This window comes from Scardinius erythrophthalmus (genome assembly GCF_964197995.2).
Source record: "Scardinius erythrophthalmus genome assembly, chromosome: 25".
Classification (NCBI taxonomy): Eukaryota; Metazoa; Chordata; class Actinopteri; order Cypriniformes; family Leuciscidae; genus Scardinius; species Scardinius erythrophthalmus.
The window spans coordinates 508522-531500 of NC_138245.1; the positions used below are offsets into that span (position 1 = coordinate 508522).

The 22979-nt window shown below is 49.5% G+C and overlaps 1 protein-coding gene across 4 annotated transcripts in view; it reads left to right on the forward strand.

The window, feature by feature from the left end:
• Positions 1-22979, forward strand: part of dusp7 (dual specificity phosphatase 7) — a 55292-nt gene that overhangs the window by 14464 nt on the left and 17849 nt on the right. For 3 of the 4 annotated variants that reach the window (XM_081357841.1, XM_081357840.1, XM_081357842.1), the window contains exon 3: positions 18823-18936. In XM_081357841.1, coding sequence (XP_081213967.1) covers positions 18823-18911 — 89 coding nt within the window. In that variant the 3' untranslated portion in view covers positions 18912-18936. Of the gene's footprint in view, positions 1-18822; positions 18937-22979 lie in introns of those variants that run through there. The other variant, XR_014029493.1, reaches the window with a different exon arrangement.

Below are 22979 nucleotides of genomic sequence, written 5' to 3' on the forward strand. Positions count from 1 at the left end.
GGTAACAGGCACACACTGGGAAACTAGGTCAACGGAGGAAGTCAGGAAATAAACACAGGAACTGGGAACACATAAAACTCAACCAAAACAGAACATAAACCTGACAGTATGTGTACTGGTCGGCGTACTGGTTTACTGATGGTAAGTTGACCACAGGTGGTGCACATGCTGGTGCTGAAATATAATTTTATAGTCCAAACTGTTATCGTAAAAGAGTTTGTTTCCTTTCGGAAATACAGGTTGAGTTTGCGAGCGCTTGAGGGATCAGTTCATCTTCAGTCTTTGTGTCCTCAAATAACACATTTTTAAGGTTTTAATGTTGTGCTGATAAAACACAAATCTACATTATGCCACCGATGCCTTTGCACTCACAGATAAATGAAGTTGGGTCTTGTATTTATTTGTCTAATCTATACAGACTTGCTGATCTCTCTGCGAGTCCAGTGAGAGACGAACACCTTCACACGCTTCACTCACAGCACACTAATAGACCAAAGGAAAGCAGTGCTAATCAAAGCTAAATGCATATATAAAACATGATTCATGTAGAGTGCAAAAATAACTACTCAATGAGACTTACTCTCGCAAATACTGTAAATCTGAAGCTGTGCAGCAAGAACACAGGGTTAATTAACCGTTTATGAGTCCGTCTCATTTACTCATCATAAACCAAGACTCTGCTCCTGATAACCTCAAACTCTCTCGTTCCTCACCGCTCATCAAACTCTCTCGTTCCTCACCGCTCCTCAAACTCTCTCGTTCCTCACCGCTCCTCAAACTCTCTCGCTCCTCACCGCTCCTCGAACTCTCTCGCTCCTCACCGCTCCTCAAACTCTCTCGTTCCTCACCGCTCCTCGAACTCTCTCGCTCCTCACCGCTCCTCGAACTCTCTCGTTCCTCACCGCTCCTCGAACTCTCTCGTTCCTCACCGCTCATCGAACTCTCTCGCTCCTCACCGCTCCTCAAACTCTTTCGCTCCTCACCGCTCCTCGAACTCTCTCGTTCCTCACCGCTCCTCAAACTCTCTCGTTCCTCACCGCTCCTCAAACTCTCTCGTTCCTCACCGCTCCTCAAACTCTTTCGCTCCTCACCGCTCCTCGAACTCTCTCGTTCCTCACCGCTCCTCGAACTCTCTCGTTCCTCACCGCTCCTCGAACTCTCTCGTTCCTCACCGCTCCTCGAACTCTCTCGTTCCTCACCGCTCCTCGAACTCTCTCGTTCCTCACCGCTCCTCGAACTCTCTCGTTCCTCACCGCTCCTCAAACTCTCTCGTTCCTCACCGCTCCTCGAACTCTCTCGTTCCTCACCGCTCCTCGAACTCTCTCGCTCCTCACCGCTCCTCGAACTCTCTCGTTCCTCACCGCTCCTCGAACTCTCTCGTTCCTCACCGCTCCTCGAACTCTCTCGTTCCTCACCGCTCCTCGAACTCTCTCGTTCCTCACCGCTCCTCGAACTCTCTCGTTCCTCACCGCTCCTCGAACTCTCTCGTTCCTCGCCGCTCCTCCAACTCTCTCGTTCCTCACCGCTCCTCGAACTCTCTCGTTCCTCACCGCTCATCGAACTCTCTCGTTCCTCACCGCTCCTCAAACTCTCTCGCTCCTCACCGCTCCTCAAACTCTCTCGTTCCTCACCACTCCTCGAACTCTCTCGTTCCTCACCGCTCCTCGAACTCTCTCGTTCCTCACCGCTCCTCAAACTCTCTCGTTCCTCGCCGCTCCTCGAACTCTCTCGTTCCTCACCGCTCCTCGAACTCTCTCGTTCCTCACCGCTCCTCGAACTCTCTCGTTCCTCACCGCTCATCGAACTCTCTCGCTCCTCACCGCTCCTCAAACTCTCTCGTTCCTCACCACTCCTCGAACTCTCTCGTTCCTCACCGCTCCTCAAACTCTCTCGTTCCTCACCGCTCCTCAAACTCTCTCGTTCCTCACCGCTCATCAAACTCTCTCGTTCCTCACCGCTCCTCGAACTCTCTCGTTCCTCACCGCTCCTCGAACTCTCTCGCTCCTCACCGCTCCTCAAACTCTCTCGTTCCTCACCGCTCCTCAAACTCTCTCGTTCCTCACCGCTCCTCGAACTCTCTCGTTCCTCACCGCTCCTCGAACTCTCTCGTTCCTCACCGCTCATCGAACTCTCTCGTTCCTCACCGCTCCTCGAACTCTCTCGTTCTTCACCGCTCATCGAACTCTCTCGTTCCTCACCGCTCCTCAAACTCTCTCGCTCCTCACCGCTCATCAAACTCTCTCGTTCCTCACCGCTCATCAAACTCTCTCGTTCCTCACCGCTCCTCAAACTCTCTCGTTCTTCACCGCTCCTCAAACTCTCTCGTTCCTCACCGCTCATCGAACTCTCTCGTTCCTCACCGCTCCTCAAACTCTCTCGTTCCTCACCGCTCCTCAAACTCTCTCGTTCCTCACCGCTCCTCGAACTCTCTCGTTCCTCACCGCTCCTCAAACTCTCTCGTTCCTCACCGCTCCTCTCGTTCCTCACCGCTCATCGAACTCTCTCGTTCCTCACCGCTCCTCGAACTCTCTCGTTCCTCACCGCTCCTCAAACTCTCTCGTTCCTCACCGCTCATCGAACTCTCTCGTTCCTCACCGCTCCTCGAACTCTCTCGCTCCTCACCGCTCCTCGAACTCTCTCGTTCCTCACCGCTCCTCAAACTCTCTCGTTCCTCACCGCTCCTCGAACTCTCTCGTTCCTCACCGCTCCTCGAACTCTCTCGCTCCTCACCGCTCCTCGAACTCTCTCGCTTCTCACCGCTCCTCAAACTCTCTCGTTCCTCACCGCTCCTCTCGTTCCTCACCGCTCCTCAAACTCTCTCGTTCCTCACCGCTCCTCAAACTCTCTCGTTCCTCACCGCTCCTCAAAAACTCTCTCGCTCCTCATCGCTCCTCAAACTCTCTCGTTCCTCACCGCTCATCGAACTCTCTCGCTCCTCACCGCTCATCAAACTCTCTCGTTCCTCACCGCTCCTCGAACTCTCTCGTTCCTCACCGCTCCTCAAACTCTCTCGTTCCTCACCGCTCCTCAAACTCTCTCGTTCCTCACCGCTCCTCAAACTCTCTCGTTCCTCACCACTCCTCAAACTCTCTCGTTCCTCACCGCTCATCGAACTCTCTCGCTCCTCACCGCTCCTCAAACTCTCTCGTTCCTCACCGCTCCTCAAACTCTCTCGTTCCTCACCGCTCCTCAAACTCTCTCGTTCCTCACCGCTCCTCAAACTCTCTCGCTCCTCACCGCTCCTCGAACTCTCTCGCTCCTCACCGCTCCTCGAACTCTCTCGCTCCTCACCGCTCATCAAACTCTCTCGTTCCTCACCGCTCCTCTCGTTCCTCACCGCTCCTCAAACTCTCTCGTTCCTCACCGCTCCTCACCGCTCCTCAAACTCTCTCGTTCCTCACCGCTCCTCAAACTCTCTCGCTCCTCACCGCTCCTCAAACTCTCTCGTTCCTCACCGCTCCTCGAACTCTCTCGTTCCTCACCGCTCCTCGAACTCTCTCGTTCCTCACCGCTCCTCGAACTCTCTCGTTCCTCACCGCTCCTCGAACTCTCTCGTTCCTCACCGCTCATCAAACTCTCTCGTTCCTCACCGCTCATCGAACTCTCTCGTTCCTCACCGCTCCTCGAACTCTCTCGTTCCTCACCGCTCCTCGAACTCTCTCGTTCCTCACCGCTCCTCGAACTCTCTCGCTCCTCACCGCTCCTCGAACTCTCTCGCTCCTCACCGCTCCTCGAACTCTCTCGCTCCTCACCCCTCCTCAAACTCTCTCGCTCCTCACCGCTCCTCGAACTCTCTCGCTCCTCACCGCTCCTCAAACTCTCTCGTTCCTCACCGCTCCTCGAACTCTCTCGTTCCTCACCGCTCCTCGAACTCTCTCGCTCCTCACCGCTCCTCAAACTCTCTCGTTCCTCACCGCTCCTCGAACTCTCTCGTTCCTCGCCGCTCCTCGAACTCTCTCGTTCCTCACCGCTCATCAAACTCTCTCGTTCCTCACCGCTCATCAAACTCTCTCGTTCCTCACCGCTCCTCAAACTCTCTCGTTCCTCACCGCTCATCAAACTCTCTCATTCCTCACCGCTCCTCTCGTTCCTCACCGCTCCTCAAACTCTCTCGCTCCTCACCGCTCATCAAACTCTCTCGCTCCTCACCGCTCCTCGAACTCTCTCGCTCCTCACCGCTCCTCAAACTCTCTCGCTCCTCACCGCTCCTCGAACTCTCTCGCTCCTCACCGCTCCTCAAACTCTCTCGTTCCTCACCGCTCCTCGAACTCTCTCGTTCCTCACCGCTCCTCGAACTCTCTCGCTCCTCACCGCTCCTCAAACTCTCTCGTTCCTCACCGCTCCTCGAACTCTCTCGTTCCTCGCCGCTCCTCGAACTCTCTCGTTCCTCACCGCTCCTCGAACTCTCTCGTTCCTCACCGCTCATCAAACTCTCTCGTTCCTCACCGCTCATCAAACTCTCTCGTTCCTCACCGCTCCTCAAACTCTCTCGTTCCTCACCGCTCATCAAACTCTCTCATTCCTCACCGCTCCTCTCGTTCCTCACCGCTCCTCAAACTCTCTCGCTCCTCACCGCTCATCAAACTCTCTCATTCCTCACCGCTCCTCTCGTTCCTCACCGCTCCTCGAACTCTCTCGCTCCTCACCGCTCCTCAAACTCTCTCGTTCCTCACCGCTCCTCGAACTCTCTCGTTCCTCACCGCTTATCAAACTCTCTCGCTCCTCACCGCTCATCAAACTCTCTCGCTCCTCACCGCTCCTCAAACTCTCTCGTTCCTCACCGCTCCTCAAACTCTCTCGTTCCTCACCGCTCCTCGAACTCTCTCGTTCCTCACCGCTCCTCGAACTCTCTCGTTCCTCACCGCTCCTCGAACTCTCTCGTTCCTCACCGCTCCTCGAACTCTCTCGTTCCTCACCGCTCCTCAAACTCTCTCGCTCCTCACCGCTCCTCAAACTCTCTCGTTCCTCACCGCTCATCAAACTCTCTCGTTCCTCACCGCTCCTCAAACTCTCTCGCTCCTCACCGCTCCTCGAACTCTCTCGTTCTTCACCGCTCCTCAAACTCTCTCGCTCCTCACCGCTCCTCGAACTCTCTCGTTCCTCACCACTCATCAAACTCTCTCGTTCCTCACCGCTCATCAAACTCTCTCGTTCCTCACCGCTCCTCAAACTCTCTCGTTCCTCACCGCTCATCAAACTCTCTCATTCCTCACCGCTCCTCTCGTTCCTCACCGCTCCTCAAACTCTCTCGTTCCTCACCGCTCATCAAACTCTCTCATTCCTCACCGCTCCTCTCGTTCCTCACCGCTCCTCAAACTCTCTCGCTCCTCACCGCTCATCAAACTCTCTCATTCCTCACCGCTCCTCTCGTTCCTCACCGCTCCTCAAACTCTCTCGTTCCTCACCGCTCATCAAACTCTCTCATTCCTCACCGCTCCTCATGGCTCTTCTCAACAGAAGCAGAACACAGCGGATCCCACGCAAACACAGCGAGCGGGAATTAGGCCAGATTCAGGATTCTGGAGCCTTTACTCTCTCTCTGAGTCACTGCATGAGAGCCAGCTTTATGTGGGATCTGATGCCGACACTAGAGATGGGATTCGTGATACTGAATTATTTGTCATTGGATTTGGATAAGAGTGTTAATGTGAGCATCAGGAAATGAATCATTCGGTTGTTGGCCAGATAACGTCTCTGATGAAGACTTCATGATGCTTTCAGCAGCCCGTCAGAGTAGACATGGATATTACACAATGTGTGAAAACAAAGATAACTCAGTTAACAGATTTGCATACTGTACACACACATATACACTATATTGCCAAAGGTTTTGGGACGTCTGCATGTACATGCACATGAACTTTAATGACACCCCATTCTTAATCCGTAGGGTTTAATTTGGAGCTGCTCCACCCTTTACAGCATTAACAGCTTCAACTCTTCTGGGAAGGCTTTCCTCAAGGTTTAGGAGTGTGTTTATGGGAATGTTTGACCATAGGCCTATGTCACACTTCCTGCTTCCGGAACGCGGAGTAGGGATTCAGAACTTCCGGTCAACAGTATTTCTCGATAAGGATTTAGATTATCAGCCATAATGTCTAAACCATCCGAGGTAGACTGACCAGGAGCTATGAGGTTGTGAAACGAAGGTTTTTGCTCCTGCAGAAGCTATAAGTTCGTATGAAATCAACCTTGTTTTAAGAAAAACATGTTTTATCCACGATCTTATGAAAAAAAACCTACACTACCCACAATCCTAAGCGTAGCAGCAGCAACGTCTGCTGATTGGTCCAATTCGCTGTTAACATAGAAACGTTTACCTTAATGTCGGCGGAATTCAAACACTTACCTCTGTAATTGAAAATGAATTTCTCCCAGAAGAACTTGTACCCTTTCCTCAGTTTTGACGTTTCCACTTGAGAGTTTTCATTTACTATCCGAACCACATTGTCATATGTGACTTCAGGCAGGTTGCGGAGAGATTTGGTCCAGCGGTATCTATCGGACTCCACCATTGTAAAAAGCTAACCGGAAGGGCCGTATCCCTACTAAAAGACGTACTTCCGGTCTTAAATTTTTTTGTGACATATGCCCATTCTTCTAGAAGTGCATTAGTGAGGTCCGGCGCTGATGTTGGACGACAAGCTCTCAGTCTCGCTCTAAGCTGATCCCAAAGCTGTTCTCTCGGGATGAGCTCAGGACTCTGTGCAGGAGTCCAGTTCCTCCACACCAGACTCCACATCCATGTGTTTATGGTCCTGCTCTGAGCACTGGAGCGCAGTCATGCTGGAACAGGAACATCACCAAACCCTTCCCACAAAGTTTGGAGCATGAAACTGTCTTAGTATGCTGAAGCATTAAGAGTTCCTTTCACTGGAACTAAGAGCCCAACCCCTGAAGAACAACCCCACGCCATCACCCCCCCCCCAAACAACCCCACGCCATCACCCCCCCCCCAACAACCCCACACACCATCACCCCCCTCTCCCCCAAACAACCCCACGCCATCACCCCCCCCAAACAACACCACGCCACCCCCCCAAACAACCCCACACACCATCACCCCCCTCCCCCCAAACAACCCCACGCCATCACCCCCCCTCCCCCCCAAACACCACCACGCCATCACCCCCCTCCCCCCCAAACAACCCCACGCCATCACCCCCCCCTCCCCCCCAAACAACACCACACCACCCCCCCAAACAACCCCACACCATCACCCCCCTCCCCCCAAACAACACCACGCCATCACCCCCCCTCCACCAAACAACCCCACACCATCACCCCCCCCCCTCCACCAAACAACCCCACACCATCACCCCCCCTCCACCAAACAACCCCACACCATAATCCCCCCTCCACCAAACAACCCCATATATAATAAGATGCACAGGTCACAACAGGCCTTTTCTTTACTATACTGTTTTAATGCTTTGATTTGAATCGGTCAGCATGTTACCGATCCTTACGCAGTCTTCGTCCAGCTGGCATCTCATAAGAGGACTGGATGATTGATTAAAGTGTCCATGTAAACAGCACACAGCCCTGGTTGTGCTTCTGAGACACTATCAATATCCCAGCACATCTCCAGCTCGACGCACCAGTAAGACGTGTGTTGGCAGGTGTTAATTGGCCAGATTTAGAGCGATGTTCTGACGAACGCTTCCACTGACGACCCAGACCTCACGTCAAAGCTGTGAAGAGTCTCGAGTTTGAAGATGACATGCACTGGCAGACACAGCGTGTTCGGCTGGGACACCAGTGTGGGAATCACCTAGCGTGAGATGCTTGATAATGTCTTGCGGTGTGGGAACTTTAATGGGTTAACAAAAGCAGAATGCTAACGAGCGGTCATATACAAGTGGCATATTGCCGTTTATCTTCATCAAACTCCTTTTGATAAGTGCGTCTGCTGAAGAATAAATTGATTAATTCCATGCAATAGTGTCTTTTAGGGTTGCAACCTTGTCATGATTTCTCCCCTTAATAAGCCTTACACGTTTCCCAAATTGTCTTAGCTGAAACGTCCGGGGAAATGTTTGTGGAAATAAAAAGATCAATATGATTGTTAATAACCGCTATAAAATAATGATCATTGAGCAGCAAGAAGTTTAAACGCAAAGGAGAGCGGGACGTTGAAAGGCCTGGTAAAGCCAGGTCGAACGTAACAGCAGATCTGAATTAACAATTGTGTCATAAATACACGAACCAATGGAAGCAATTCATTATCAATCAGAAAACAGTCAATGCTGAAAGAACTAAAGAAGGTTTGTGTTAGAATTAAAAAAGCGGTGAACATCAAAAACAGCATATTTCTCCATAAATATATGAATAATCCTGCATGATTTGGACTGTGCACAGGGTGTAGATGAGGAACGGTCCAGAACCACAGTCAGATCCACAAAACAGAATTAGTTGGTTGAAATGTAAATCAGGGAGGGAAAAAAAACTTTTTAGAAAAAAGCCTCATCATCCCAATTAGGGCCATGTATATTAATCAAAATCAGTTGAGCTAGTATTCAAATGTTTCAAATAATTAAGAACTTTATTTCGCTTCACTGGAGAAATCAGTCCCTTAACGTTCCAGCTGGTGAACTTCAGCACCGCGAGGAGCCGCTTGCTCACTCGTCACAGGCGATTCTCTGAACATGACCAGTGTCACGATCTGGGTTGAACATGACCAGTGTCACGATCTGGGTTGAACATGACCAATGTCACGATCTGGGTTTGCATTCATCAATCGCCTGTTTTCCTTTGCTCCAGTTTCCCGCTCCTCATTTGTAACTATGGTTTCTCATTAACGAGTCACACCTGTTCATCATTTAAGTTCAGTCACCCTGTGTATTTAACTTCCTCCGTTTCATTCAGTTGTTGACTTGAGTTTGTTTTATTAAAGAACCATTTTTTGGTTTGTTTTTGCTGTGTCACACACACACACACACACACACACACACACACACACACACAGACAGACAGACAGACAGACAGACAGACACACACACAGACAGACACAGTGACTGCTGTACATACAAACACACACACACAGTGACTGCTGTACACACAAACACACACACACACACACACACACACAGACAGACACACACACAAACACAGTGACTGCTGTACACACACACACACACACACACACACACACAGATACACACATGTGGAGCTGCTTCTGTGCAAACCTCAAAATATATTACTTTACAAATCATGCACTGTGAGAAAGTGTTTCACTGTGAGAAAGTCTTACAGTGTTTTGAGCTCATAACATAAAGCCTTTATTAATGCATAATCTGCCCCTTAATCATAATATATATAATCTGTGTGAAAAGGAATAGAAGTTGTGGGTGTTTTAATGCCTCTCTGGTGTTCGTTTCATCTGTAAACCGCAGTGAATTGTATGTAAAGGTAATATCTGCACAAGTGTTAGTAAAGGCATGTTCCTGCGTGCTGAAGGGGGTCACAGACGTCCAGTGGAGAATAAAGCAGAATCCTGTCAGCACTCGAACACACTCCAACACACTCCGCGTTACACAACATGTGTGGGCGGCTGAAGAAGCTGCTCTTTTCACCATCATTCATTATCTTTTCATTTTTTCATCCTCTGCTCATCCGGTTGTTTTCTGTGTCGAAGAATAAGTCACATTATTCCTGTGGACAGAATTCTCATAAGACACGAATGAACAGTTTTGTGCTCGTTTTAAACGCATATTTTTGTGTTGCTAGAGATTTCTGACTGAGCCACAAGAAACCAGATTCAGATGTCCAGATGTGTGATCTGGATCTGCACTGCTAACTCGACCTAAACCAGGTCACACACGTCTTGAGATTGGGGTTATGAAACATAATGTGACCTGTCAAAGTCATTACAAGTCTGGTGTTAAAGCTGTGCTATGAGGTTGTGCCGTTTACAGATGAGGAAAGTTAGCGCTCCCTGGTTATATAAAGCTGACACGATAACTACGCCCTGCAGGAACAACACACAGTGAGGTGAGGTGTGTGTTCAGTGGAACAAAGCAAAAGGTGATGTGTGTGTTCAGTGGAACAGTGGAACAACACAAGGTGAGGTGTGTGTTTAAGGTGAGGTGTGTGTTCAGTGGAACAACACAAGGTGAGATGTGTGTGTTCAGTGGAACAACACACGGTGAGGTGAGGTGTGTGTTCAGTGGAACAAAGCAAAAGGTGATGTGTGTGTTCAGTGGAACAGTGGAACAACACAAGGTGAGGTGTGTGTTCAAGGTGAGGTGTGTGTTCAGTGGAACAACACAAGGTGAGGTGTGTGTTCAGTGGAACAACACAAGGTGAGGTGTGTGTTCAGTGGAACAACACAAGGTGAGGTGTGTGTTCAGTGGAACAACACAAGGTGAGGTGTGTGTTCAGTGGAACAACACACGGTGAGGTGTGTGTTCAAGGTGAGGTGTGTGTTCAAGGTGAGGTGTGTGTTCAGTGGAACAACACACAGTGAGGTGAGGTGTGTGTTCAGTGGAACAAAGCAAAAGGTGATGTGTGTGTTCAGTGGAACAGTGGAACAACACAAGGTGAGGTGTGTGTTCAAGGTGAGGTGTGTGTTCAGTGGAACAACACAAGGTGAGATGTGTGTGTTCAGTGGAACAACACACGGTGAGGTGAGGTGTGTGTTCAGTGGAACAAAGCAAAAGGTGATGTGTGTGTTCAGTGGAACAGTGGAACAACACAAGGTGAGGTGTGTGTTCAAGGTGAGGTGTGTGTTCAGTGGAACAACACAAGGTGAGGTGTGTGTTCAGTGGAACAGTGGAACAACACAAGGTGAGGTGTGTGTTCAGTGGAACAACACAAGGTGAGGTGTGTGTTCAGTGGAACAACACACGGTGAGGTGTGTGTTCAAGGTGAGGTGTGTGTTCAAGGTGAGGTGTGTGTTCAGTGGAACAACACAAGGTGAGGTGTGTGTTCAGTGGAACAACACACGGTGAGGTGTGTGTTCAAGGTGAGGTGTGTGTTCAGTGGATCAACACAAGATGAGGTGTGTGTTCAGTGGAACAACACAAGGTGAGGTGTGTGTTCAGTGAAACAACACACGGTGAGGTGTGTGTTCAAGGTGAGGTGTGTGTGTTCAGTGGAACAACACAGGGTGAGTGTGTGTTCAGTGGAACAACACAGTGAGGTGTGTGTTCAAGGTGAGGTGTGTGTTCAGTGGAACAACACAAGGTGAGGTGTGTGTTCAGTGGAACAACACACGGTGAGGTGTGTGTTCAGTGGAACAACACACGGTGAGGTGTGTGTTCAGTGGAACAACACAAGGTGAGGTGTGTGTTCAGTGGAACAACACACGGTGAGGTGTGTGTTCAGTGGAACAACACACGGTGAGGTGTGTGTTCAGTGGAACAACACAAGGTGAGGTGTGTGTTCAGTGGAACAACACACAGTGAGGTGAGGTGTGTGTTCAGTGGAACAAAGCAAAAGGTGATGTGTGTGTTCAGTGGAACAGTGGAACAACACAAGGTGAGGTGTGTGTTCAAGGTGAGGTGTGTGTTCAGTGGAACAACACAAGGTGAGATGTGTGTGTTCAGTGGAACAACACACGGTGAGGTGAGGTGTGTGTTCAGTGGAACAAAGCAAAAGGTGATGTGTGTGTTCAGTGGAACAGTGGAACAACACAAGGTGAGGTGTGTGTTCAAGGTGAGGTGTGTGTTCAGTGGAACAACACAAGGTGAGATGTGTGTGTTCAGTGGAACAGTGGAACAACACAAGGTGAGGTGTGTGTTCAGTGGAACAACACAAGGTGAGGTGTGTGTTCAGTGGAACAACACAAGGTGAGGTGTGTGTTCAGTGGAACAACACACGGTGAGGTGTGTGTTCAAGGTGAGGTGTGTGTTCAGTGGAACAACACAAGGTGAGGTGTGTGTTCAGTGGAACAACACAAGGTGAGGTGTGTGTTCAGTGGAACAACACAAGGTGAGGTGTGTGTTCAGTGGAACAACACACGGTGAGGTGTGTGTTCAAGGTGAGGTGTGTGTTCAGTGGATCAACACAAGGTGAGGTGTGTGTTCAGTGGAACAACACAAGGTGAGGTGTGTGTTCAGTGGAACAACACACGGTGAGGTGTGTGTTCAAGGTGAGGTGTGTGTGTTCAGTGGAACAACACAGGGTGAGTGTGTGTTCAGTGGAACAACACACAGTGAGGTGTGTGTTCAAGGTGAGGTGTGTGTTCAGTGGAACAACACACGGTGAGGTGAGGTGTGTGTTCAGTGGAACAACACAAGGTGAGGTGTGTGTTCAGTGGAACAACACACGGTGAGGTGTGTGTTCAAGGTGAGGTGTGCGTGTTCAGTGGAACAACACAGGGTGAGTGTGTGTTCAGTGGAACAACACACAGTGAGGTGTGTGTTCAAGGTGAGGTGTGTGTTCAGTGGAACAAAACAAAAGGTGAGGTGTGTGTTCAGTGGAACAACACAAGGTGAGGTGTGTGTTCAAGGAGAGGTGTGTGTTCAGTGGAACAACACACGGTGAGGTGTGTGTTCAGTGGAACAACACAGGGTGAGTGTGTGTTCAGTGGAACAACACACAGTGAGGTGTGTGTTCAAGGTGAGGTGTGTGTTCAGTGGAACAAAACAAAAGGTGAGGTGTGTGTTCAGTGGAACAACACAAGGTGAGGTGTGTGTTCAAGGAGAGGTGTGTGTTCAGTGGAACAACACACGGTGAGGTGTGTGTTCAGTGGAACAACACAAGGTGAGGTGTGTGTTCAGTGGAACAACACAAGGTGAGGTGTGTGTTCAAGGTGAGGTGTGTGTTCAGTGGAACAACACACGGTGAGGTGTGTGTTCAAGGTGAGGTGTGTGTTCAGTGGAACAACACAAGGTGAGGTGTGTGTTCAGTGGAACAACACACGTTGAGGTGTGTGTTCAGTGGAACAACACATGGTGAGGTGTGTGTGTTCAGTGGAACAACACACGGTGAGGTGTGTGTTCAGTGGAACAACACACGGTGAGGTGTGTGTTCAAGGTGAGGTGTGTGTTCAGTGGAACAACACAAGGTGAGGTGTGTGTTCAGTGGAACAACACACGTTGAGGTGTGTGTTCAGTGGAACAACACATGGTGAGGTGTGTGTGTTCAGTGGAACAACACACGGTGAGGTGTGTGTTCAGTGGAACAACGCACGGTGAGGTGTGTGTTCAGTGGAACAACACAAGGTGAGGTGTGTGTTCAGTGTTCAGGACTGATGACCAGAGGTCGGGACGGTCCCGCAGTGAACGGGTCAGTAGTAGATCAAGATCACTGAGCTGTATAAATACACACCTGTGAACATTAGGACATGTATAAGTTCTATCCTCCAAAGTTAATACATTATCATAGTTCTCAGTTAATAATATGGCTGGTGTGAGTGTGAGGTTAGTCTAAGCCAAACTACACATTAGTATATTTTTAGAAAACAAGATTAAATTTTTTTTTTGCTTCTCCAGTAAATGTATCTTGATTTAAGAATGTTTAGATGATTACGTTTTGCTGTGTTGTGTCACAGTTGGTTAGATTGTTTTCTCATGTGAGAGCCAAGCTATATTTTTGTTTAACATCTGTCTTTACATGCATATCAGAAAAGCATATAGAGTTGGATCACAAAATGTCAAACTGGCTGTATGAAAGTCTTTGAAACACACACACACACACACACACACACACATACACACATACACACACACACACACACTTAAGATCAAGTTTAATCATAATCATAATACCTGACAATAAGTAATCTGCTAACACACCATAGAGGCTGGATGAAGCCCCGCCCATTCTGTTTATTTTCCTCAGTCTCCGGCTACTCCTCGACCCTCCACCCCTTCGGCTGTACCAGTCTTCTCCTTCCCTACTGCTTCCCCTCCATCCTCACTCCCTCCGTCTTCGGCCTGCCGTTCCCCGTCTCTGCCTCAGTCCCGTGAGCCACCGGCTCCACCTTGGTTCCGTCTGGATCTTCCGCTAAAGCTCCACCCTGCCTCCTGCTGCTGTCGGTTCCACCATGGGATCTCCCTCCACCGGCTCCTCCTGCGGTCGGTTCCACCATGGGATCTCCATCTACCAGCTTCTCCAGCTCCTCCTGCTGTCGGTTCCACCATGGGATCTCCATCTACCAGCTCCTCCAGCTCCTCCTGCGGTCGGTTCCACCATGGGATCTCCATCTACCAGCTTCTCCAGCTCCTCCTGCTGTCGGTTCCACCATGGGATCTCCATCTACCAGCTCCTCCAGCTCCTCCTGCTGTCGGTTCCACCATGAGATCTCCCTCTACCAGCTCCTCCAGCTCCTCCTGTTGTTGGTTCCACCATGGGATCTCCCTCTACCGGCTCCTCCTGCGGTCGGTTCCACCATGGGATCTCCATCTACCAGCTCCTCCAGCTCCTCCTGCTGTCGGTTCCACCATGGGATCTCCCTCTACCAGCTCCTCCAGCTCCTCCTGCTGTCGGTTCCACCATGGGATCTCCCTCTACCAGCTCCTCCGGCTCCACCAGCTCCTCCGGCTCCTCTTGCTGTCGGTTCCACCATGGGATCTCCCTCTCCCAGCTCCTCCTGCTGTCGGTTCCACCATGGGATCTCCCTCTCCCAGCTCCTCCTGCTGTCGGTTCAACCATGGGATCTCCCTCTACCAGCTCCTCCGGCTCCACCAGCTCCTCCGGCTCCTCCTGCTGTCGGTTCCACCATGGGATCTCCCTCTTCCGGCTCCTCCTGCTGTCGGTTCCACCATGGGATCTCCCTCTCCCAGCTCCTCCTGCTGTCGGTTCCACCATGGGATCTCCCTCTCCCAGCTCCTCCTGCTGTCGGTTCAACCATGGGATCTCCCTCTACCAGCTCCTCCAGCTCCACCAGCTCCTCCGGCTCCTCCTGCTGTCAGTTCCACCATGGGATCTCCCTCTTCCGGCTCCTCCTGCTGTCGGTTCCACCATGGAAGATTCACGATAAGAAAGGCAGACGATTCCATCACTGTCATATCCTAGTAAAACACAAATTTCTCAGCTTTGAAAATCTGATTATCCACACAAATTTGTGTTTGATGTATAAGATCCTTCATGATACCGCTGCTCCTCCACTAAAAGAGTTTATATCTTTGGGCTCTGAAACAACAGCTCGAGCCACTAGATCAACAGTGCGAGGCGAATGTAGAATCCTTAAACGTCGGACAGCATTTGGAAACTCTGCCTTTTCTTGTGTGGCCGCTCGTCAGTGGAATATGTTGCCTACAGAGCTGATAAGAAGCACAAACTTTTATACATTCTCACGCCTGGCAAAGAAATGGCTTGTGTCAAATCAAATTTGCACCCACATGTGACCCGGAGGTGTGTGTGTGTGTGTGTGTGTGTGTGTGTGTGTGTGTGTGTGTGTGTGTGTGTGTGTGTGTGTGTGTGGGTAAGTACGTGTTCTATAAGAGTAGACCAGAGTTAATGAAAGGTGTGAAGATCTGATTGTTGTGCATATGAAGACTTTAATTATTTATTTGGTCAATGTAAATTTCATTATTCATGTATGTATGATGTATTATGTATTTTATTATAATATCAGCCTGCCCAGGGACTACGGGTGGAAATTAGCTCTTGAGCTAAAACCTGGTACTATGCATCTCTCCCCTTGAGGTTAATGTTTATTGTACGCTGTCCCTGTTTTTTCTAAATAAATAAATTAAATTAAATTAAATGGGATCTCCCTCTCCCAGCTCCTCCTGCTGTCGGTTCCACCATGGGATCTCCCTCTTCCGGCTCCTCCTGCTGTCGGTTCCACCATGGGATCTCCCTCTTCCAGCTCCTCCTGCTGTCGGTTCCACCATGGGATCTCCCTCTTCCGGCTCCTCCTGCTGTCGGTTCCACCATGGGATCTCCCTCTCCCAGCTCCTCCTGCTGTCGGTTCCACCATGGGATCTCCCTCTTCCGGCTCCTCCTGCTGTCGGTTCCACCATGGGATCTCCCTCTCCCAGCTCCTCCTGCTGTCGGTTCAACCATGGGATCTCCCTCTACCAGCTCCTCCAGCTCCTCCTGCTGTCGGTTCCACCATGGGATCTCCCTCTACCAGCTCCTCCAGCTCCTCCTGCTGTCGGTTCCACCATGGGATCTCCCTCTACCAGCTCCTCCGGCTCCACCAGCTCCTCCGGCTCCTCTTGCTGTCGGTTCCACCATGGGATCTCCCTCTCCCAGCTCCTCCTGCTGTCGGTTCCACCATGGGATCTCCCTCTCCCAGCTCCTCCTGCTGTCGGTTCAACCATGGGATCTCCCTCTACCAGCTCCTCCGGCTCCACCAGCTCCTTCGGCTCCTCCTGCTGTCGGTTCCACCATGGGATCTCCCTCTTCCGGCTCCTCCTGCTGTCGGTTCCACCATGGGATCTCCCTCTACCAGCTCCTCCGGCTCCACCAGCTCCTCCGGCTCCTCTTGCTGTCGGTTCCACCATGGGATCTCCCTCTCCCAGCTCCTCCTGCTGTCGGTTCAACCATGGGATCTCCATCTACCAGCTCCTCCAGCTCCTCCTGCTGTCGGTTTCACCATGGGATCTCCCTCTACCAGCTCCTCCAGCTCCTCCTGCTGTCGGTTCCACCATGGGATCTCCCTCTACCAGCTCCTCTGGCTCCACCAGCTCCTCCGGCTCCTCTTGCTGTCGGTTCCACCATGGGATCTCCCTCTCCCAGCTCCTCCTGCTGTCGGTTCCACCATGGGATCTCCCTCTCCCAGCTCCTCCTGCTGTCGGTTCAACCATGGGATCTCCCTCTACCAGCTCCTCCGGCTCCACCAGCTCCTCCGGCTCCTCCTGCTGTCGGTTCCACCATGGGATCTCCCTCTTCCGGCTCCTCCTGCTGTCGGTTCCACCATGGGATCTCCCTCTACCAGCTCCTCCGGCTCCACCAGCTCCTCCGGCTCCTCTTGCTGTCGGTTCCACCATGGGATCTCCCTCTCCCAGCTCCTCCTGCTGTCGGTTCCACCATGGGATCTCCCTCTCCCAGCTCCTCCTGCTGTCGGTTCAACCATGGGATCTCCCTCCACCAGCTCCTCCAGCTCCACCAGCTCCTCCGGCTCCTCCTGCTGTCGGTTCCACCATGGGATCTCCCTCTTCCGGCTCCTCCTGCTGTCGGTTCCACCATGGGATCTCCCTCTCCCAGCTCCTCCTGCTGTCGGTTCCACCATGGGATCTCCCTCTTCCGGCTCCTCCTGCTGTCGGTTCCACCATGGGATCTCCCTCTTCCGGCTCCTCCTGCTGTCGGTTCCACCATGGGATCTCCCTCTTCCGGCTCCTCCTGCTGTCGGTTCCACCATGGGATCTCCCTCTCCCAGCTCCTCCTGCTGTCGGTTCCACCATGGGATCTCCCTCTTCCGGCTCCTCCTGCTGTCGGTTCCACCATGGGATCTCCCTCTCCCAGCTCCTCCTGCTGTCGGTTCAACCATGGGATCTCCCTCTACCAGCTCCTCCGGCTCCACCAGCTCCTCCGGCTCCTCCTGCTGTCGGTTCCACCATGGGATCTCCCTCTTCCGGCTCCTCCTGCTGTCGGTTCCACCGTGGGATCTCCCTCTCCCAGCTCCTCCTGCTGTCGGTTCCACCATGGGATCTCCCTCTTCCGGTTCCTCCTGCTGTCGGTTCCACCATGGGATCTCCCTCTCCCGGCTCCCCCTGCTGTCGGTTCCACCATGGGATCTCCCTCTCCCGGCTCTTCCTGCTGTCGGTTCCACCATGGGATCTCCCTCTCCCGGCTCCCCCTGCTGTCAGTTCCACCTTGGTTCAGCCGCAAGGAAGCGCTTTCAGGGAGCGGTGATTATTGTCACGGTGAGGGACTCTTATTTTGATATTCTGTTCTGTTTCCTTTAGTTCCTGTTTCCCTGCTCAGTTTAGTTTCATTTCCTGGCAGGCTTACTGATTGTTTCCTTGTTTGTTTCGATGGTAACTTACTGTTTAATTTGCACCTGTCTTTCATTATGTTTGCCTAGTCTTTATACTCTGTTATGTTAAATTCCTTGTAGGTTCTCATTTATAATTAATGTAGTTAGTGTTTCTCATATGTTGTTCCTGTGATCTCCTGAGTATTTTTCCATCATAAATAAAGACTTTATATTTCTATCATCATCTTTGTTCGTGCTGACTTCACAAAACAGTTATATTTACTGACTGGTTTAATTAATTAGATAAAATAAAAATAAAAACATTTTAAGCTTTGAAAAGTCAAAGTATAAATTATTGCATCTATAATAAATTTCACAAATGTACATTTTGACAAGTCTTTGTTCCAAACATTGTTATGCCTGGCATTGTTACTGTTGAGTATCACAAATCTCTTTCAGTCTGATCAAGCGCTTAGAATCGGCTTTTTCTGTTTATTCTGCTCTCACCTAATTTAATTAACAATATCTTAATTTTAGAGAATCATGACAGCACAGACATTACCCAGAGTATTATATTACCTTATGTTTTTCAGATTTAGTAGATGAACATCTGCATATAATGTAACTTCTCTTATGCCACAGACACTCACACAATCTCATGTTCACATGCAGTCTGTGGGGTATAATCAGGTTTTACAGTGCAGGCCTGAGGGATTGTGGGAATGTTCAGGGCTGATAGGTCAGTGTACAGATCTAACTATAGGGACTCTGTTGACACAGTTCAATGCTGTTGTCTTGGTCGGTGCAGTAATAACCCTCACTTAGATATAATAACCCAGACTGAGGCCTTGTGAAACACACGCTTCTGTGAAAGTAAGCTGATAATCACACAGTTGACGGTAGCCATTGACTTCCATAGTAGGAAAATAAATCAAATGGAAGTCAATGGCAACCGTCCACTGTTTGATCACTAACATCAAAATATCTTCTTTTGTTTTCAACAGAAGAAAGAAACTATTCCAATCCGACTGGTCTCAGACAGACTCTGAACATGTCGATACTGAACCGCTTTCCTGAAGGTCAGCTTGAGTAGCTGTGATGATCAGAGTCTATTTATGGTGAGCTCATGTTTGCCTATTATTACACATTTACCATTGATCAATGAAGAGTGCTTGTGGTGATGTCACAGATGATCAGATCACGCTTTTATAAGACTGGAGATATTGGCTCTGTTCCTAATGGACACATATTTATAACTGTGGCATGATCGGCCTTTATTATATACTGTCATGCCCTAATGACAGCGCAAGTACATGCTCCTATTAAAGCAGAAGAGAGACATATCAAAAATTCATAAATTCAGATGCGTATAGAAGTACATAATGTATAATAAAATAGTTTTTCTACTTTTCTACTGTCTTTTAATTTTCGACTTAACTCGAGTATAAATATTTTTGTTGACTTATTTTGACTTTAAAACATTTTGAAAAATATTTATATGAAATTTTATAGATGACATGCAGCATGCTGATATCGCCCATTTCAAAATATATATCAAGAGTTATACTGACATATATTATTATCACATACATACATCCTCTGCATAATTTTCTTTTCTGTTTAAAATTTTCCTCAATGACCTTGTGCTGATTTGAAACTAAATACATGTTGTGCACATACACTGGATGGAGAAATATGTTAAACAAAGACACCAAACAACGGATAGCAGATCTTTAATGAAACACATCCATTGCCTTTACATATTCTTGGCTTTGTAGTGCAAACACATGTGAGAGAGACTCATCTAACCCACACTCAGCAGTGACAGTGGGCTCCGATTAGCTCTCATTAGCCCCGTTTAGCCTCCCAAATGGCAGAGAGAAAGTGGGAATGATCTCATGTCTGAATATAAGAGACTGGATTAATGGCCATTATAGTGATTACATTTCTCTGCTACTCCGGCCATCACAACTCTCCAGCGGGACAGCAGAGAGTTATACTGTAGATGGATGGTTGGAAGGAGGGAGAGATGGATGGATGGATGGATGATGGATGGATGGATGGATGATGGATGAATGGATGGATGGATGGAATGATGGATGAATGGATGAATGGATGGATGATGAATGGATGGAATGATGGATGGATGGATGGAGGGATGAATGGATGAATGGATGGATGATGGATGGATGGATGGATGGATGGATGGATGGATGGATGAAAGGATGGATGAATGGATGGATGGATGAATGGATGGATGGAATGATGGATGAATGGATGGATGATGAATGGATGGATGGAATGATGGATGGATGGATGGAGGGATGAATGGATGAATGAATGGATGGATGGATGATGAGTGGATGGATGGATGGAGGGAGGGAGGGATGAATGGATGGATGGGTGGATGATTGATGGATGGGTGGATGATGGATGAATGGATGGATGGATGGATGGATGGATGGAATGATGGATGAATGGATGGATGGATGGATGATGGATGGATGGATGGATGGATGGATGGATGGATGATGGATGGATGAATGGATGGATTGGTGGATGGATGGATGAATGGATCTTTCGGTGTTATTTTTTCTTGTCATATTTTTAACAAATGATGTTTTATTAACAAAGTTAGGGTGGAGCATGCATCCCTCCTCCCTATGATCTGGGATCATATTCCGCTCGGACACCAAACACACACAAACTTTACTCTGATTATATGTAAGTGTGAACTAATGAACAATATGTTTTAATTGAAATCTGTCTCATCTGTGCTTTCTTTAACAGTTATATATTTATAATATTAACAGATATTTGTCCTAATCATTGCTGATCGCAACTATAAAGGTCGATTCAAACCAAAAGTGCAGAGAAATAATCAAATAATAATCTGATTTAAAACAATGCAATAGCATTGACCTCTTCACATGGGGAAAAGCAGTTTCTGACTAAATGGAAACGTCTTTCTGCGCTTTTGTCACACCAGCCGTGCTCATATTACAGTCAAGCTCTACTGTTGGCATTATAGCTAGTCACTGTACTGGAATGAGTGATATTGAGCGCTGAGATCAGATCTTTCTTCTACGCTTCAGCACATTTTCAGACCTTTAGCTGGAAAACAAGAGCCGATCGAGCGACTGAGACCTGCAATCGTAGCAACTTTTACCTGATTAAGTGATGCTAAATAAATGTTTTTTTGTTTGAATTAAACCTGATTCATGTTTCAACCTGATCAGATGTTCCCATTTATCGATTCAGAGAAAATCCAGCAGTCCGTTTCCACAGGTTTCCTCTGAGGACAGCAAGTGTGTGTGAAGTTGTTCACCGCCAGACCTCAGTCGTCAGGAGGAAGGAAGCGAAGGTTATGGTTTTGCTGAGGTCAGCAGAAAGCAGACAGGACTTGCTGTGTTTGTCACTAATAGAGGAACAGCAATGCTTCTCCTTCCTTCCATGTCACTGACACGCACTCCTGTGTTTCTGTGTTTCAGCAGAAGCCTTTGGTTTGATGATTGTGACATCTGTAGTGTTGAGTAAAGACGTGAACACAAGCACGCTTTCACCGACGCAATATTTAATGCTCCATACAATAAAGAAGTGTACTTCAAGTTCATTTTAAGTAAAGTAAATATTTAATGTAATAAGTGTACTAATTATGGTATACTTGAATGTGTACTAGGATACATACTTGAGAAATACTCAATATTTCAGTGTATACTTAATGTGCAAAAATAAAAAAATAGTAAACAGTAAAGTAGTATACTTGTAGTGAGAACGCCTTGGGTTACGACTGTAACCCTTGTTCCCTGAGAAGGGAACTAGACACTGCGTCGATGACAACACTATGGGAAACGCCTCTTTGCGTAACGCGTCTGAAGTATGAATGAAACTAATCCAATCCTACTGGCGTTGCGTGATGACGTAGCGTGTGACGGCATACACGGAAGCCACAAAGGGACGCCAGCACACAACAGCGTTAGCTTCGCGATGAAGCAAGCCGGTCCCAGGCAGGGGAAGGCGTAGCAAAGGGACGCAGTGTCTCGTACCCTTCTCAGGGAACAGGGCTTACAGTTGTAACCATAGACTGAAGCCACCGGGCAGTTAACTGGGTCCACCTCATGCTCTCTACACCAAGTGGTGAAAACATTCCACTTTAGGCCGTACAGCTTCCTGGCGGAGGGAGCTCTGGAGCTGAGTATGGTCTCCACTACTCCTGCTGATAGACCAGCGTCTCGGTACGGTGGCCCTCAGGGGCCAGACCCACAGTCTCCACAGCTCTGGGCGACAGCAGGTCAGTGGGTCCCTCCTGATGGGGATCTCCCATGGGGTTCCTGCCAGGAGTGATATCATGTCTGAGAACCATACTTAGGCCAGCTTCAACGGGGCTACCAGGAGTAAACTGACCCCGTCGTGACGGACCCTCTCCAGAACTCCCGGGAGCAGAGCGATTGGGGGAAATGAGTACAGACGCCACCTCGGCCCTGCCTGCACCATGGCATCGAACCCCAGGGGGGATCTGGATGTGTGAGGGGGAACCACAGCGGACAGTGTGTCGTCTCTCGAGACACAAACTATTCCACTTCCACTGGGCCGAACCTCTCGCATATCGACTCCACCATGTCGGGGTGAAGTCTCCATTCCCCGGGCCTCAGCCCCTGCCTCGACAGGACCTCTGCTCCCTGATCCTGGTCTCCTGGGACATACATTGGTCCCTTGAGAGACAAAAGTTTCCCCTGGGACCAGAGGAGGATCTGATGCGCCAGTCTGGATAGAGGGCGCGACCTCAGACCCCCCTGATGAATAAGATAGGACACCACTGACGTATTGTCTGTTCTCACAAGAACGTGGTGACCTTTGAGGTCTGGGAGGAAGCTCCTCAGAGCCCGAAAGACCGCCAACATCTCCAGGCAGTTTATGTGCCAAAAAGAATGCTGGTCCTGCCACAGACCTCTTGTAAAGCGGCCGTCCATGACCCAGCCCATGAGGGAGGCGTCTGTCGAAATGGCTTTCCGGCGACATGAAGCTCCCAGCACAGGACCTTGAGACAGAAACCAAGGTTTCTTCCACATTGATAGGGAAGGAAGGCATCTGCACGTAACCCTTATCATGCAGAATGGATTTCCCCTCGGGGAAAACCCCTTGGTTTTCAACCACCACTGTA